This window comes from Rhodotorula paludigena (genome assembly GCF_050403205.1).
Source record: "Rhodotorula paludigena JCM10292 DNA, Rt_paludigena_JCM10292v1_ctg24, whole genome shotgun sequence".
Taxonomy (NCBI): domain Eukaryota; kingdom Fungi; phylum Basidiomycota; class Microbotryomycetes; order Sporidiobolales; family Sporidiobolaceae; genus Rhodotorula; species Rhodotorula paludigena.
Window position 1 is genome coordinate 71,217 of NW_027481434.1, and position 17,051 is coordinate 88,267.

At 63.7% G+C, this 17,051-nt stretch overlaps 5 protein-coding genes across 5 annotated transcripts; 3 read left to right on the top strand and 2 right to left on the bottom strand.

Annotated features, from left to right (window-relative positions):
• Window positions 1-1,366: 1,366 nt before the first annotated feature.
• Window positions 1,367-2,873, top strand: JCM10292_000500 (HMG-box domain-containing protein; the record flags this gene model as incomplete). The annotated part of the gene is made up of 3 exons (XM_076649403.1): window positions 1,367-1,895; window positions 1,959-2,063; window positions 2,119-2,873. 3 exons carry the CDS (start codon window positions 1,367-1,369, stop codon window positions 2,871-2,873), a joined length of 1,389 nt encoding a protein of 462 aa, XP_076504994.1.
• Window positions 2,874-3,212: 339 nt separating this feature from the next.
• Window positions 3,213-7,030, bottom strand: JCM10292_000501 (uncharacterized protein; the record flags this gene model as incomplete). Its single annotated transcript, XM_076649404.1, has 7 exons — window positions 3,213-3,353; window positions 3,429-3,695; window positions 3,759-3,980; window positions 4,038-4,127; window positions 4,219-5,427; window positions 5,484-6,572; window positions 6,767-7,030. The coding sequence occupies 7 exons, from the start codon at window positions 7,028-7,030 to the stop codon at window positions 3,213-3,215; spliced, it is 3,282 nt and encodes a 1,093-aa protein (XP_076504995.1).
• Window positions 7,031-11,856: 4,826 nt separating this feature from the next.
• CHS7 (Chs7p) lies at window positions 11,857-13,282 on the top strand (the record flags this gene model as incomplete). The annotated part of the gene is made up of 6 exons (XM_076649405.1): window positions 11,857-12,016; window positions 12,085-12,269; window positions 12,325-12,435; window positions 12,492-12,840; window positions 12,933-12,961; window positions 13,109-13,282. 6 exons carry the CDS (start codon window positions 11,857-11,859, stop codon window positions 13,280-13,282), a joined length of 1,008 nt encoding a protein of 335 aa, XP_076504996.1.
• Window positions 13,283-13,726: 444 nt separating this feature from the next.
• Window positions 13,727-15,704, top strand: JCM10292_000503 (phosphotransferase family protein; the record flags this gene model as incomplete). Its single annotated transcript, XM_076649406.1, has 9 exons — window positions 13,727-13,764; window positions 13,844-13,942; window positions 14,010-14,217; window positions 14,296-14,372; window positions 14,434-14,541; window positions 14,603-14,810; window positions 14,942-15,090; window positions 15,197-15,410; window positions 15,528-15,704. 9 exons carry the CDS (start codon window positions 13,727-13,729, stop codon window positions 15,702-15,704), a joined length of 1,278 nt encoding a protein of 425 aa, XP_076504997.1.
• A 229-nt stretch (window positions 15,705-15,933) lies between these two features.
• Window positions 15,934-17,025, bottom strand: JCM10292_000504 (uncharacterized protein; the record flags this gene model as incomplete). Its single annotated transcript, XM_076649407.1, has 1 exon — window positions 15,934-17,025. The coding sequence occupies one exon, from the start codon at window positions 17,023-17,025 to the stop codon at window positions 15,934-15,936; it is 1,092 nt and encodes a 363-aa protein (XP_076504998.1).
• Window positions 17,026-17,051: the final 26 nt, after the last annotated feature.

Sequence of the window (17,051 nt, forward strand, 5' to 3'; positions counted from 1 at the left end):
CATTTCCGCCCCGCAAGTCTCATCGCCTTTCGTTCGCCTTGGCCGACGACCGGCGGTTCAACGGCGGCTGCGCTGATCGCTGAAAGGGTCGGGTCGGACACGGCCGACAAGCCCGCTTCCGGTCGAGCGGGCATGCAGGCCGAACGCCTCCATGGCTCTTTCCCGAAGAGGGGGCCGGTCGCCGCTTGACGACTTGCGAAGGCGAACATGCAGGAATGACCGGGCCGGTATCAGCTGCGGTACTTACCGGCAAGTCAGCCCCGAGACGTGCCCGAAGGCGCCTTCGGGGTAGCCCGAGTATCCCTGATTCCACTGTCCCCGTCTCGCGGGCGCCTCGCACCAGGCGGACAGAGGCAAGAGATGACATGACGCGCAACTGGCGCGCAACGGCAGGTCGATGCCTACCGGCCTACATACGTTCCGACACACTGTAAGTAGCGCTTAGGAGCTCCACGAAGAGCTCCCCCGCGAGACTTGGCGCAATTGACGCGCCTCCGCCCGGCGCCTTTGTCCTCCGCAAACTTCTCTTGCCTCCTCTGATCGGGTCAAAGCCCTCTTTCGGATCCTCGTGCCGTCTGCCACGTGCCTCTGCTAAGCGCACTAGCCCCACTGATCCGCCCCCGCTTGACGTGCCCGTTTTGCCGCTTTCCCGTCGAACTGCGTCGTGCTTTTCCCGCTGCTCCCTATTCTCGCGGCTAAGGGCAGCGTCTCGTGCACGCCGCTCCCCGCAAGTGCTCCGTACCTAGCCAGGCATTCGGCGTCGGCGTAGTCGCCGGTTTGAGCGATCTGCTTCAGGCCAGCTCAAGTCGAACTGCGTCTTGCGCTCCCCCCATCATCTCGTCTCTAGCGCCAGACGGTTCCATCAGGAGGTGCACTCGCTGGAGAACTGCTGCACATCACATTCGACAATAGCGGACGACCAGCGGGGACCGCGCAGTCGCACAGACCTCGTCCTCTCGTCAGGGTGCGTGGCAGGCGTCTCTACCCCGTCCTGCGAAGCGGCACACGGACCGTTCGTTGTGCAACTTGTGCATCTACCTGATGACTCCTTCCCGTTCGCGACCAAGAGCTGACCTCGTTCACCGCTTATCGTCGATTAGATCTCACCGCCAGACGTCGCATCGCTCTAGAGCGACTGCTCGACCGCCTTCATTCAAACATGTCGACTCCGAGAAGGACACGCAGCGTTCGCGCGGTCGTCGTCGGAGGGGCAGGGGCGGAACAGGACCTTGATGGCACAGTTCGGTCTGGACCGCCCGAAGCAAGCGGCAACTCCTTCAGCTGCGACCCCCCTACCGGTTCCGCAACCAACGACGCCCCGCAGCTCGCCCCACCAACGCCGACGAGCTTGCCAGGCAGCTCCCCGATGGCCCGCACCGAATCGCACGCCAGCGGCTCTTCCACGCTCGACGCTGCCCTGGCGGTGCTTAGGAGCCCGCCGCGTGGAAGTTCGTGCGCGAACACGACCCGCTCGCCGCGCAAGAGCGAGCCGTACCCGGATGCCTTCAGCCGCAACGTCGCTCTCGCACAGTCTTCGCCAATGACGAGCGCGCCCCCGAAGTACGCCTTCCCAAGCGTGCTCCTGCGCTCCGCCTCCGATTCTGCTACGGCGACAAGGTCATCGCTGGCGCTTTTGGGGCCGTCGGAGGGACCCGAGCTCCCCGCGGGAGGGTCTTCGTCCCGCGACGTCGCTGAGCCCGGTGCATCCGCGGCTGGTCCTCCTTCGACAGTCGACGCCGGCGAGCTCCCGGCGAAACGGAAAAAGTGTAAGAAGAAGCCGGCTGGCTACATTCCTCGTCCGCCGAACTCGTTCATGCTCTATCGCTCGGCGCAACTCAAGGCGCTGGCGGGCTGCAAGGACGAGCAGGGTGCACGCTTGCAGCAGGCAGACCTTTGTATGTCACGCTTCGTACTCTTCCAGCTTCAGCCGATGTTAACGGTCCCATCTGGCCGCGCAGCTCGTTTGATTGCCGGCCTGTGGCGAGACGAAGGACCCGAGATCCGCGAGCAGTACGCTCGCCAGGCCGTCAAGGAGAAGGAGGAGCACGCAAAGCGCTATCCCGGTGCGTTTTTCCAAGCGCTCCCCGGCGACGCTGTCCTTAGAACCTGCCATCGCAGACTATGCCTACCGCCCCAAAAGCCGGCGCAAGCCGTCCAACGAAGGTTCGCCGCTGTCAACGCCTGCGAGCGTGTCGAATATCGTCGCACCATCCGGCCTTGTTGTACCGGCATCGGCGACGAGTGAAGAGTCAATCCACGTCTCGCTCCCTGCCGACATGTGCAACATACCCTGCTCGGACATGCTGCTCCCGCCGTTCGAGTACCCGAACCTCCTATCGCCAATGTCCCCGCAGTTCGACCAAGACTTCCAGAATGCGCTCGCTCCACCGCCTCGTGCGGCAGCCGAGGCTTGGACAGCCTTCAGCTCGGCACCGGTCACCTGGTTCAACTCGGCTCACTCGTCAGCCTTCGACCCAGCGCTCGTCAATGGGTTGCCTGTCCCGCCGCAGTCCGCCCCCGCCGGCCTGAAATCGTTCGACTTCGTGCCGACGCCGCCGCCGTCGAGCACAATGGAAACGCCTTCCCTGCCCAACTACCTCCTGCCGCTGCAGCCGCCGCTCACCTTCGACGAATTCATCACGTCAGCGCCATTCTCGGGCGTGGACTTCTCGTCCGCTTGCGGAACTGCGGGCATGACTTGCGAGATAGCCCTGCCACCGAGCAATGCTCTGCACCTCGCAGCCCTCCCGTCGTACGACGATCTCTCGCTTCCCGAGCCACCTGCCACGGCCCCGCCAAGCATGACGACGTCGTCGGATCCGTTCGACGCCATCTTTCAGCAGCTCGTCTGCTCCGACGACACGCCCCCCTAGGCCCGCATGCCGCACGCAGCTAGATTCTTGCCCGCTCCCTCGTCCTCCGCTTGTACCTTGCAGTCTGTCGTACACACCCCTCTCCTCCACTGTCGTTCATCTCCATTCCATTCGTTTGTGCCTTGGTTGTTCAGCTAGCTCCTCCCATTCGCCCTCATCTCTCTCATTTGCCGGCCTCGCTACAGTATGCATCGCCTGTCTCCCGGAACGATTATTCCCCAACCGCGGTGACGAGTGAGATGGCAGTTTCTGTGCAATGCTCCACAGAGCGTACAGCAACGAAAGAGACAAAGGGGAAGACGACAGGCGAAATTCTACACGAGTGCGCACGCGCGCGGATCAAAGTAGCGTCTCACGCGCTTCGTCGGCTGTGTAGACGTGCATCTTGGTCGGTCGCTGATCGGCGTTGAGCGCGGACCAGTCAAACTGGCGCGAGAGGAACGGGAGGTCCTTCGGGATCAGGGACGGGAACGCGAGGATCTGCGGAAGAATACCAAGCGGATCGTCAGCGTCGTCGGACCGCTGGCGCAAGGCTAGACAAGGACATGAACATACGTGGTAAGGCGTGCGAGACGGGAAGCCGCGCTCGGACCACTGGCTCGACAGCTTTGCTGCGGTGTTGAGCGCGAGGCGGATGTCGTCCTTCTTGCCCTTGGCTTGCTGAGGCACGATGACCCAGTGCTCGGCGTACCCACCGTCCAGAAGGTAGACGTGCGACTGCGAGAGCTCCGATGTTCGGACGAGCGAGAAGGGCGGAGAGGCGGACGAGTCGAGGCGGACCAACGTGGCGCTGAGCGGATAGTGAGGTCGCGCGCCCCAATACTGCGAGATTGCACGTCAGAATCGCCTCATGCTGAGCGAGATGGCATTGAAGGCTGAACTTACGTTCGCCGAAGCATACTCTGTCCCGTCTGGCATCTGGTGCCAGAACAGTGCCGTCTCCTCGCCTTCGGCAAGCACACTGACGGCCCGGCCATCTGCAATAGCTTCTGCAAATTCGCAGCACGCCTGCCGTTCGAGGTCGGTCGAGCCCTCGCCGAGCCAGGCATACACTTCGCCCAGCGAAGAGAAGGTCGTGCAGTGGCCGGAGCAAAGCGAGCAGACCGTCTGCGGAAAGACTTCATCAGCATGATATCTTTACGGGAATGGTAAGCGAAGACGCACCCGGTCGTCTTCTTCGACGAAGACAACGCCGTCGGATTCGCGGACGGTGAACATGCGAGGCGCGAGGTGGTCAAACTCGTCGCGGTTGCCCTGCGCAGCTTGAAGTCAGCTCGTGAGCAATTGAACGAGCGCTGCATGTGCTCTCAAACGCGAGAGGCAGACGTCAGCCCCGATCACGCACCTTGCAGATCGTCAGCTGTCCGGCAAACGCCTCGGCCAGAGCAGGCGGTTCCTCCCTGTGCCCGACCTCAACGAGCTCGACCTTGACCTTCTCAGCGAGCCGATCGATGCGCTCCTCGGTGCGGCGCGTCTCGCCCGCCTCGGCGCCGTACCACACCCAGGCGCTCGTGCGCCCGCGGTCGTCGCGGTGCACGATCCCGAGGATCTCGGAACCGAACAGCATGTGGTTGTGATCGATCGGGTGTGGGTCATCGGTTGGCGAGTTGAGGTGGAAGACGTCGAGCGAGAGCGTCTCGCCTGGCGGCAGGTGTACGACTTGCCGCGGCGCGCGGACGAGAGACACGATGTCGTCGACGAGGGATCGTGGCGTCGCAGAAGCCGATGGCGTCTGCAATGCTGCGCGGGCACTCGGGTCGGGCGCCTTCTGAGCAGGCGAAGGTGATGGTGAGGACGTCAAGGTAGGGGTCGCAGTCGGAAAGGAGGTCAAAGCCGCCTGCGACTGCGTCGCGCGTTCTGACGCCGTCAGTGGCTCGTGAGGCGGAGAAGGCGCAGTGACAGGCAGAGTTGTCGTAGACGAGACGGGCGGCGGCACGGGCACCTCGACCGAGTGGCTCTTGGTCGGCACCTGCACCTTTTCGAGCTCCTGCTGCCGCACGGGCATGCTTGCTTGACGAGTCGGGACGGGCGCAGCGCGGACGCCGTATGACGCCTTGAGCGCCTGCATCGCCTCGCTGCTCGAAGACGAGGACGATGCCTTGCCCCAGCGCATCGCGGCGGCGCGGACGGACGAAATAGACGGCGAAGCGGGCGCATCGTCGTCGGCAGCGTCGGAGGCGGCAGCTCCAGGAACGGATGGCGCAGACGGGCCGCTGATCGGCGCAGGTCGCGAGCCGGCGGGCTTGAGCGGCGCGGCGGACAAGCCCGGGAGGGCAACACCACGCGTGTGGCGCTTCTCCGGCACAGCCTCGTCGTCTTCGTTCGCCTTCAGCGACGAGTGCGAAGGGTCTCTCACGCCAATCGGTGCACCGCTCCAGGCGGGCTTTGTGTAGCCGGTCTTGGCGGTCGATGGCGCAGGCTCTTCAGTCGGAGCAGGGGCGGGCGAGGAGGTTGACAGCTCGGGTGCCGCTGCAGCTGAAACGCCAGGTGGGTTGGCGGAGGAGCCGGTCGTTCGCGGGGTCGACTTGGTCGGGCGTGCGCGGTCGCGAGTGACCTGGGTGGTCAAGGATGTCAGGGCCAGGACTTCGCGTGTGACGGGACCATACGCACGTGCACAAGCTTTGGCTCGACATGCGATGCAACAGGCTCCTCGGGAACGTCGACTTGCTCGACCTTGGCCGTCTCGATCGACGCCTCCTCGGTTCGTTCAGGGCTTTTGCGCCCCACGTCCTTGGGCGGTCCGCCCAGCGGCGGCGACTGCACCCAGCTCTTCGGCCTAACCCTGGCCACCGTCGGGCTCGGCGGCGTTGACGCACCGCCCGTAACGTTGGGCTCGTCGCGCCCCCAGCGCTCGATGACGCTGCGGCGCTTCTCCGGGCTCGGCAGGCCGGACGGCGCCCGCTGCCGTGGAACAGCTTGCTCCTCTGGGTTCGGCTGAGCGAGCGACTGAGACCACTTGAGCCGGTCGGCGACGATGTGCGAGGATTGGAGGCGCGTGAGGGTGTTGCTCGGTGCGGCGGCGGCGGCGGCGGCGTTAGAGGAGGACGAGGACCCGAGCCGAGGGGAAGCGGCGGAGTCGAGAGGAGGTGAAGAAGTGGACGGGGCGACGGTGGGAGGAGGGGAGATAGCAGTGGGCGGAGGAACAGGCGCAGCGCTTTCGGTCGTCGGAGGCGGAGAGCGCGAAATGACCTTGGCTTCGACGAGCGGGGGCGAGGTGGGTGCCGCCTGCTCGCTCGACGCCTCAGGCTGTCTCGGCTCGGCAGCAGGGGGAGGCACTGGCGGAAGAACGTCTGCGGCAGGCGGTGCGCCGGCCTTCCCACCGCGCATCAACGCCGCGAGGCTCATGGCGCCCTGCGGCGGTCCACCTTCCTGCGCCGCGCCCTTACCGCCCCAACGGGCCCTCGTCGCAGCCATCTCCTGCTCGAGGCGCTCCGTCTCGGCCTTCTCGTCCTCGGTCATGCCCGTCCCGACGCGGTGGACCCTGCGCTGGTTTCCGCCGCCCATGAACATGGCGAGCGACGGTGTCGACGAGCCATTCTTGGTGCCTGCGAGGGACTGCTGCCCCTGTGCGACGAGGTTGAGGATGTTGGTGCGCGCAGAGGCCGTGTCGCGAGAGTCGGTCGCAGGAGACGAAGCCGCCGTCTGCGAGTTCTGCCGCGAGAGACGGGATGCGCGCTCGGCCCGGGCTCGCGCAACCTCCTGTGAGCAAGTCGAGACAGACGGAAGTCAGCTCCTGGCCTTTCAGCAAGGGAGAAGTGCCCGGTCGGATGACGCGGGTAGAAGGGAGCGAGCGGGATGGACCACAAGTGTCGGGGAGTCCAGAGACAGAACAGGACAGCGTGCGGGCTCCTGTAGCTCGACCTCAGCCCTCTCCCGCTCCGCCGGAAGCTCACCTGCTCGAGATCGGCGTCTGCGTCTCCCCCACTCCCGAGTCGGTCGCGGTTCTTGGGCCCGTCCGACGGGCGCGAGAGGTCGAGGCCAGTCCCGCTCATCGTCGGTGCACTGTCCTGCCCCTTTCGCTGGAACACGCGCGAGACCGAGGGCGAGACGGTGGGCCGAGGCGCAGAGGGGAGCGCGACCGGAGGAAGAGGAGGCAGCACCGGGCTCGGGGAACGCGGCGGAGAGTCGTGCGGGAAGTAGCTCGGGTCGACGTCCATCCAGCTCAGCTGGCCCGCGAGACTTTGAGATTGTGGTCGAACAGGAGCAGCCGACGCCCTTGCTTCCGCGGGAGGGAGAGGTCGGAACGTCTTCGCCTGCAGGACTAGCCACAGTTCCACAGTCTCGCGAGAGATACTCTCGCCGCTTTCCAACCCTCACAACGCCCTGGCTCGGGGTTCATTGCAGTCCTCCGGCCGCATTTCTGCCAACACTAGCTTCGCCTCGCGACTACCAGTCAGCGGACAACGGTGCAGCCGTAGCACATTTTGCAGCGTGGAGGTGCACTTGATGAGAAGGGCAAAGCAGCTTGGCAGAGAGAGCTGTGCCGAGCAGGTAACGACAAGGGGTCTTTGGGTGACAGCAGAATGGCAGCGATGCTTGGATGAGCGTACAGCCGCCTCAACCCCAGTCAGGAGCACCCTGCCTGCCGTCTCGCATCTCTTCTCCCGCCACGCGAGCGCAGACGAGGAGAAGAGACAGCGAGACGGCAGGGCGAGGGAGAGAAAGGCCAAGTCGTTTTCTCGTCACGGGTCTGGCGCACTCCCGCCCGAAGGCAGAGAGGCCCTGACCTCGAAGAACAAGGATGACAGGTGGGCGGTTTTCATCATTCGGGGTGGAGAGGCGGGCTGCAAAGCGAGAGCGTAGCTCGGCGGGAGGAGGGAAGCGGAGAAGCGTAAGTCAGCAGCGAGGCGCTCGCACGTGCGGCAATGTCGATGTGCTCGACGCAGAGCAGTCCGTGACCGCTCCGTCGAGCGGCTGATGGCGGGGTGAAAGTGTACCGAACCGAGCGAATCATTGAGAGAAGTGGAGACCGCGAGAGCGGTTACGGGCAGCGCATGCTTGCCAACAGCTCTGCGGAGCATCTCGGCAGCCCGCACACGGGCCTTCGCGCGAGTAAGGCGAGAGTGGCTCGTTCCCAAGTCGCGACGATGAGGACGACCCCTTGATCACCCTCGTCCTCGTCCTCGTTCTGCTCGCGTGGAGTTGCAGCACAGAGGCGCTCGACCTACACACGGGCAGACTGTGCACGCCCGACCCGCCCTTTTCGGAGCGCTACCCGCGTCTGCGCCGCTGTCATCACCTTGGCGGATCCTTCCTGGCTGGACCGCAACGGCGCGTGGGAGATTGTCTACGCGCGAGTAGCCCCGTTGAGGTCTTTTCAGGGACTCGAAGCTGCACCTTCCTCGGTCGCGAATGGCGCACACTCGAGCTGCTTTACTGCTTCTCCTCTCGCTGATTATTGACCCGCTCCGCAGCTTCTAGCGACGGGCTCCCACACGCTCTCTACTGTGGTTGACCTACTCGTACAGTCCACCCCGTGCCGCAAGGCTAGGCTTCACCGGATCCGGCTCGTCGTCCCGCTCGCTTTTCCACATAAGCTGCTCTTTAACGCTCATAGGCTGCCAGCTGGGACAAGGCGGTCATGCCGCCTGCTTGTCGCCATATCCTCGGCTCACAGCCTCTCGTTGGGCACGATCGCGCCTCGCATCGCAAAGGATTCGGACTTGTTGAGCGCCTTGCGCTTGCTGGATCCCTGTCAACTTGCGTAATCGGAGCCCACTTTCGATGCGCACGGCGCTGCAAGGAAGCGCAGTTGCTGCACAAGCGCCGACATAACAGCGCACACAGACGGACGGGCGAGGAAGACTCTTGCGTGGCGCAAAGCGGAACGCTTCGGATGAACACGGGGCACGAGAAAGAACACGATGCATTGGCTGAGCGAGAGAAAGGTAAAGAGGAGACAGGCATTCAGGGTGATTCCGGCACATGGCCATTCTACGTGAAACCGTTGAACGGATCTTCCACGAAGTTGACGGTGGAACTGAGGTGGGGCAATTCGGGAGGTGGGCCCTCCAAGGCGGCCATTGCTTGCGCATGAGCGTCTGCTCGCTGTTCACTGTGCGGGCGGCGGGACTTGGCTGAAGATCTGCGTCGGGCCACTGGCGTGTGTGCCGTTGTACGAAGAGGCTCGTCGCCTTCGCCCTCGGAGTCGTGCACTCCAACGTGGTCATGATGGTCGCGGTGAGCAACATTTGTACGACGAGGTTGGCGGTGATCCGAATGACGAAGCAGACTTGAGTAGCGCTGATCGAACGGCAGTCGCGTGTTCTCCGGCGGCGAAGGACTGCGGCGTTCCGAAGCCGATGGAAGCGTGCTACCCACGCTTGCGTCCTGCAATTGTTGCTGGAAGGTGTTGCGCCACTCTACCGCAATTGCGTCAGCAGCCGAAGGTCGCAAAACTCGAAGGACAGATGCGGACCTTGCTCTACGGGCGACTGGAGCCTTGCATCCTCCGCTGCAGCCCCGAGTGTGAGTGCGCGGAATCATCTCAATGAAAAATTGAAGGGTGCACGCACAAGAGCTGGCATTGTGGCGCTCCACCCAGTCATCCAGCCTTTCGATGACTGCACACGAGCGAATCAGTCCGAGACCGCAGCTGCAGCCTCGCGAGCCAGTACGCACAGATGGTACGTCGGCGCTCTTGCTCTGCATGCGTTGCGTGTCCCGGTGGACCTGCCTGGTGCACTGTTTGGCGGAAGCGTCAATCAACGAAAGATGTGACGAACCGAGAAAGATCTGAAGCGCACAGTGGGGCGAGTCGCGAGGACCAGATACATGCGGTTGGTGCACTGCATGCAAATAGCGCGGGGGCTGCGCAGCACGGAAGAGTCAGCGCGCGAAGGCAGAGAGATGGCCTTCTCGCTCACCGCCTCGGTCGCGTCGACACCCCCTGCATTATAGTTCAGCTAAGTGCCCTGTCCGAGATGCAAGGCAAACTGACGTACTGATGCTGTGATACAGATCATTGAACTCCGCAATTGCAGATTCGAGTTGTCGGGATTTCTCCTCCTCGGCAATGCGGTATTCCATGGTATTGCCGAGATCTGCGACGCATAATCAGTAGCTAACTAGTGGCCTGTTGAGACAGGACTTACCGTGTGTGAGATACGCGTGTTCCTGCAGTAACCCCGGCAGCTCCACTTGCTCCTCGCGCTTGCGGGCAGACACTGCCACGAGATCGTGGTCAGTACATGGCGCTGATACGTTGCAATGTTGTGACTCACAGAGCATTCCTGGGTGTAGACGTGAGCGAGGCGGGCCAATTGAGTGTGTCTTTGCATTGACGTGGACCAACTCGTGATTGAGATCGCGCTCCCTGGCCCGCGCCTGCGCTGCGAAGTTTGCGGCAGCAGTCCGCTGGACACGGAGTTCATTGACGACATACGCTGCAGTCTGCGGCGGAGACGTTGGCGCGGAACAACTCAGTGGACGCGAAGGAATCTGACGCACCGTCTGCCTCGCGATGAGGGCTTGGCGTTTCTGCTCCTTTTCCAGCGAGACCCCGGCCACCACCCACTCTAAGTAAGCATGCTTGAGATGCTGGCGGCGGCTATCCTCGGCTGTGTCATCGAGTGGCGGTGAGCGGACGGTATGAACAATGCGGAAACCTCAAATGATCTGATTCGGTGCTCGAAAGACACCCGACGAACCTTTCTGCTCCGCGCGCGTCGCCTCGTACGGGTGTGTGCGCGCAACTCGCTCAAGGCGTAGCTGCTGAATCTCGTCGCTCCAGTACTGCACTCGCTGAGCAAGCTGCCAAGCTTCAGGCGGGGATAGGCGCTGTGTTGCTGGCGGTGCCTCGATACGGGGAGGCCATCTCGAGCGAAAGAGGCGCTCCATGAGCACGATGGAGGAGGATCAGAGAGGCGCAGACGCATCTGCTCCCGCCTGGTGCGCTCCTCGGAAGGTCCGGTGCTCCTGTCGCTGGCGAACAGGAGACATGTCGCGGCGGCATCATCGGATTGACCGCTGTTCGGAAAGCTCACAACTCACGAGGTTGTGGCAAATTCGGACAAGCAAGGAAGGACAGAATGGCCCGGAAGCGAAGGAATCGACTGCCAGGCTGATTCGGGAGATTTGTCCCGAGCAGGTTGCACAGAGGGCCGCAAGTAAGTCTCTGCAGCCCGAGCACCAGTCAGGAACCCCTTACCTGCCGTCGCGCACCTCTTCTCCCGCCACGCGAGCGCAGACGAGGAGAAGAGACTGCGAGACGGCAGGGCGAGGGAGAGAAAGGCCAAGTCGTTTTCTCGTCACGGGTCTGGCGCACTCCCGCCCGAAGGCAGAGAGGCCCTGACCTCGAAGAACAAGGATGACAGGTGGGCGTTTTTCATCATTCGGGGTCGAGAGGCGGGCTGCAAAGCGAGAGCGTAGGTAGCTCGGCGCGAGGAGGGAGGCGGTGGGGCGGAAGCCAGCAGCGAGGCGTGCACACGCTCGGCGTGTGACTCCAAGGAACTCGCTTGTTGTGCGCACCTCACGCCATCGGTTCGCGACTGAGTGGGAGCGAGAGGACGCGGTCCCAGAAACCGAGCGGATCACAGGAAGAAGCGGAGATCGTGGGAGCAGTTTCGGGCAGCGTGTGCTCGCCCGCAGCTCTACAGAGCAACTCGAGAGCCTGCAATTAGGCCCTCGCGCGAGTTGAGCGCGAGTGGCTCGTTGGCAAGTCGCGACGATGAGGAGGACGCGCCGGCTTGGCCGCACCCGTGTCCGCCATCGCCGCGAACCGCTGCACGGAGCTGCTCGAGCTGCACACGTGCTGACGGTGTACACCCTCCACGGTCCACGCGAACCCCTTCACGTGTCTGCGCCGCTGCGCACAGCCGGCACCTCGTCCGTGAAATCGCTCTGATCGCACTGCAGCGACGCACCGAGGACTAGGTGAGTACGTTCGTACTGGCCGAGGCACTCCTTAGCTACTCTGCGATGAGTCACCAGATCACACCGACCCGAGCTGACTCCGATTTCCTCGTCGCGCAGGGTGATCGCCATGTCGTCGAACGCCACGCTCGAGTTCGGCAAGTACGAGTGGATCTGCTCGCGAGGAGCACTCATCGTCTGCCCGCTTCTCGGAGCAACCGACTATGGCATCGAGCCCGTGTGCTACTCGCGCAATGTCGAGTTTGGCCGCACCCTCGTCTTCCAGCCTGGTGCGCTGCGGCTTTCCCTTGGTTTGGGCGTGTCAAGCACGGCGACTGATCGTGCACTGCGCAAACAGCCACCTCCTTCCTCCACATCTGCGCGCTCTTGATGGTCCTCATCATGATACTGCACGTGCGGTCCAAGTACACGGCGGTCGGCCGGAAGGAGATCCTCATCTTCTTCTACATGTACTTTGGCGAGGAGCTGCTCGCCATCTTCCTCGACTCGTCCATCATCCCCACAAGTTCCGACGTCTACGCCGTACGTCCAACTTGACTTTCCCATGAACGACCAGCCTGACCCGTTCCGTCTACAGTGGTTCGCCGCCATCCACACCGGCCTGACGTGCGCAACATATTGGTGCCTGCTCGTGAACGGCTTCGTCGGTTTCCAGGTTGTCGAGGACGGCACGCCTCTCTCGCTCTGGGTGCGTTCGTGCCCTTCGATTCTTCGTATGCCCGTAACTTACGTCTGCATCGTCAGTTCCTGCAAGGCAGCTCGGCTGTCGTCGGTCTCATCGTCGGCCTGATCTCGATCGGCACCTTCAAGGATGCCGCCGGCCTCTCGAGGGCGACTCCCTCGGGCCTCTGGGTCCTGCAGTTCATCTTCAACCTCGCCTGCGTCGTCATCTACATCATCGCGCAGCTCGTCCTCGTCCTGCGCACGCTCGACGACCGGTGGCCCGTCGCCGACATCATCTTCGGCACGGCGTTCTGGATCATCGGTCAGGTGCTCCTGTTCGCGTTCAGCAACACGATCTGCGACGCCGTGTCGCACTATCTGGACGGGACGTTCTTCCACGCTCTGTGCACGCTGTTCGCCGTCATGATGGGTGCGTCTTCATGTCCTTGACAACCGTCTCTCTAGTCCGCCCCGGCCTCTTCGGCACTGACCACCGATTGGCTGGTGCCTCTCGCTCGGCAGTCTACAAGTACTGGGACAGCTTGACCAAGGCGAGTCTTCTCCCGCGCGTCAGAAATTTCTCTTCCTGCGACTGACCTGCTCTCGCCTCGCCTCTTCCCGCTCCTTGCACGTTGCCTCACACTACCCGCTGCTCACTCGACGCTCACCTCGCCTCGATACTATTCTCACACACGCAGGAGGATCTCGAGTTCTCGGTCGGGTCCAAGGTCAGCGCGTGGGACGTCAAGGAGACGCTGCTCCTGCGCGAGGAGGACGAGAGCCCGGCAGGGTACGGCGGCGGCGGCGGGCACGGCGCGTACGGGCAGCAGGCGTACCCGCCGCAGAAGGGCGGGTACGGGCAGTTCTACTGAGCGGGGAGGGTCGCCCTGGCTGGTGGGCCGTCGTCATAGACGCACAGGTCCGGTGCTCGGCACCTTTCGCTCGACCTCTCTCCCTTGTCCATACGCCTCGCCATGTTGATCCCGACAGCGCACCGCCGTCGTCGATCGCCTGGTCACGTTGCTCACCACGACCACCCATAGACACTACCTTCACGCGACTAGTCCAGTTCTCCACTCCTTCTTCAACCCTTGGCTCGACCCATGGCGCGATTGTCTGTATTGCTAGTGCACCGTCTCACTCTCCCTCGGCCTGGCCTGCCTCGAAGCTTGTAGCGCGAGAGAGACCGTTGGTGTGGCTCAGGGGAGGCGAGGACCGGCTCGTCGGCGCTCGTTGTCGCCGAAGCAACTCGGCTGGCTCTTCCCAACTCTTCGCTCACAAGTCGCTCCTGCAGCTGCTCGAGCAGGACTGGAAGAATGGCCATACCGTCCGAGCAAGAGTACGGGCCCATCCGGTGCGTCGTCGCTGTTCTCGCTTCCCCACTTTGCTCTCGCTCCGAAGGCTCGAATCGTCTGACGAGGAGAACCGCGCAGGACCCCGCTCGACACGGACAAGCTGCGCGCGTACATCGAAGCCAAGGTCAAGGGCTTCAAGGTCGACCCGACCGTCTACCAGTTCAGCTTTGGCCAGTCGTGCGCCTCCCTTCCCCACCTCCTCGCCGCTTTCACTCAAGTTAATCTCGTCCCCGCCCGGCTGCAGGAACCCGACGTACCTCCTCACGGCCAACAACGGCAAGCGCTACGTCGTGCGCACCCGCCCGCCGGGCCCCGTCATCTCCAAGACGGCGCACGCGATCGACCGCGAGTACCGCATCCTCGAGGCGCTCGGCAAGGAGGGCAGCGTGCCGGTCCCCAAGGTGTACCACCTGTGCAAGGACGAGGGCGTCATCGGGAGGCAGTGGTACTTGGTGCGTCCGCAGTTTAGACGAGGCGTCTTCCTACGTGACCTGACACACTTCTCTTGGCCGTTTTACTCGTACGCACAGATGGAGTACCTCGACGGACGAAAGTTTGAGGATGTGCGCATGCCCGAGGTCAAGACGAAGGAGGAGCGAGAAGCGCTGTGCGTGTGCTGGCATTCTTTCGCGTTCGAGCAGGTCTCTGATCTTGACCGCCCGGGACAGCTGGCTCGCCATCATCAAGACACTTGCTGCACTGCACGCGCTCGACCCGCAGAAGATAGGACTGGGCGACTATGGCTCGACAGCCGCCTTCTACCCGCGCCAGATTCGGTCAGAACCTTTCGGCGCCCGTCTGCCTGCAGTGCTATGCTAACTCCGCCGCTTGGAACAGATCTCTTTCGAAAGTCTCGCAAGCACAGGCGGCAGTCGTCAACAAGCAGACGGGCGAGGCGGTCGGGCCGATCCCGCAGATCGACTTCCTCCTCGACTGGTACAGCCGCAACTTGCCCGGCTCGCCTGCATCCGCCGGCACTGCTGAGAAGAACGGGAGGAGTCTCGAGGCGAGGATCGTGCATGGTGACTTCAAGTGCGACAATATGGTGAGTTGCGCGTTTCGGGACCTTCTCAAGCCCTTTTCCCGTTGCGGTCTCCAGCCGCGGCACGAGACAATTGCTCAGCCGACCTGATGCACCGGAGCACCGCACTCACTGTCATCTTCTGTCGCTCGCAGATCTTCCACCCTACCGAGCCGCGCGTGATCGGCATCCTCGACTGGGAGCTCTCGACGCTCGGCCACCCCTTCTCCGACCTGGCCAACCTCCTCCAGCCCTACTTTATTCCTAGCGATTCGGGCGGGGCGGGCTACCTGACCGGGCTGAGGTGAGTTGCAGTTCGTTCCGCTTATGGCCACCATCGTGCAGCTCGCTGTTCATGACGGCCCCTGCGATGACGAAACGAGACTCACGACGCGTGCACAAACCTTCAGGGACATTCCTCTCGCCGCGCTTCCCATTCCGCCGCCCTCTCGCCTCCTCTCGGCCTGGTGCACGCACATGTCGCTCGACTATCTCACGACGATGGGCGGCGACGCGGACGATACGGCGACCGCCGCGACGGGCAACCTCGGGTCTGACCGGCAGCGCGAGATGCTGCGCGGGAGGAAGGCTTGGGAGGGATGCGTCAGCTTTGCGTTCTTCCGGGTACGTCACGCGGGATCTGGTGCTATGCCTGCACAAGCTGCGATCGCTCGCTCCGAGCTCTCGGCTGTACTACGTAGACAGTTGCAAGTCCGCTGACACGCGTACATCTGTCCGCAGCTCGCCGTCATCACGCAAGGCATCGCCGCGCGCGTCGCGCAGGGCAACGCCTCGTCCGCCAAGGCCGCGACGCACGCGCGCATCTTCCCGACGCTCAGCAAGCTCGCGGTCGAGCGTATCGAGTCGTATGCTGACGTGCCTGGCTCGGCGGGCGCGTCGACGAAGGCCAAGTTGTAGACGGAGGAACAGGAGGAGACGGAAGAGGAGGAATGCCATATCAGTACCGTTCACTCACTCGCCTGTTTTTGCCATCGTGGCACCGAGAAAGGTAATTCACGGCCAGTGAAAGCGCGTAGTGAAAGAGGCGAGAAAGGCAAACGCTAGTATTGGCAACAACACGATGACTGCGCGAGAGGGAGAAGCGCCGCGCGCAAACGTCCAGATCGTGATCACCTCCTCCTCCGGGTTACGCTCCGCGCTTGGACAGGTCGTTCAGCACCTGGCTGACCCGGAGGCCGAGCTCCCTCACCCTCTCGCGCACGTCCTCCTTTTCCTCGGGCACGCGGAGCACGAATCGCTCGAACCGATCCGGGTGGTACGCGAGCACGGCCTGCCGCAGCGTCGCCTTGTGCTTGTCGGCGGCGAGCGAGTCGGGCAGGAGAAAGGACGAGATGGCCGAGGGAGTGAGGTCGTCGAGGGAGGGCCAGGTAAGAGGCGGGAAGGCCATTGGCGGGTAGAGCGGCCAGGGGAAGTCGGTAAAGCGAAGAGGATAGGACGACGTGCTGGGCGCGGTTGGTGCGTCGGCTGTCGCGTCGGACGCCGAGGCAGGCGGGGGAGTGCCGTCAGGCGTCGGCGCGGAAGAGGCGGGAGCCGCACTCGCTGCTGCTGCTGCTGCTGCCGCGCCCGCGACGGCCTTGTGCAGCTTGCTCCACCCTTCGTCGTACCTCTTGCGCGCGCTCTCCTCCTCCTCCTTGCTCTTCCGCTTGCGCCGCTCCTCCAACTTGCGGATTCGCTCGCGCTCCTCGCGGTCCCTCCGCTCATTGTCCCTCCGCTCGCGCTCCTCGCGCTCCTTGCGCTCGCGCTCTGCGCGTTCGAGGCGCTCGACCTCGTCGCGGTTCTTGCGGCGCCACATGCCCGCGCGGACCCACTCTGCGTACTCCTCGTCGTCCATCTGCGCGAGGTCTTCGCGGCCCGGGTCGATGCCCGCCGCCGCGCCGGCCGCGCTGCCGTAGTAGCTCGCGTACGCGGGGACGTGGCGGGAGTAGAAGTTGTCCTCGTGCACACCGATGCCGCGGTCGTGCTGCTCCGCGTCCTCGAGCGCCTCGAGGAACTCGTCGTCGGTGCGGGTGCGCTTGTAGGCCTGCTCGGGCGGGACGCTCGACTCGTCGAAGCCCCAGTCCTCGTCGGCGAGGTCGCGCTTGGGCGGGTTGCGCGGCGGCGTGAGCGACTCTTCGCGGGTGCGCGGGGTGCGCTTGGAGCGCGACTTTCGGGCTGCGCGGTGCTGAGCGCGCAAGACAGCCTCGTCTGCGTTGCTCGTCGCCTTCATGCGCAGCGGCATGGCGGGCGACGCGAGCAGAGGAGAGA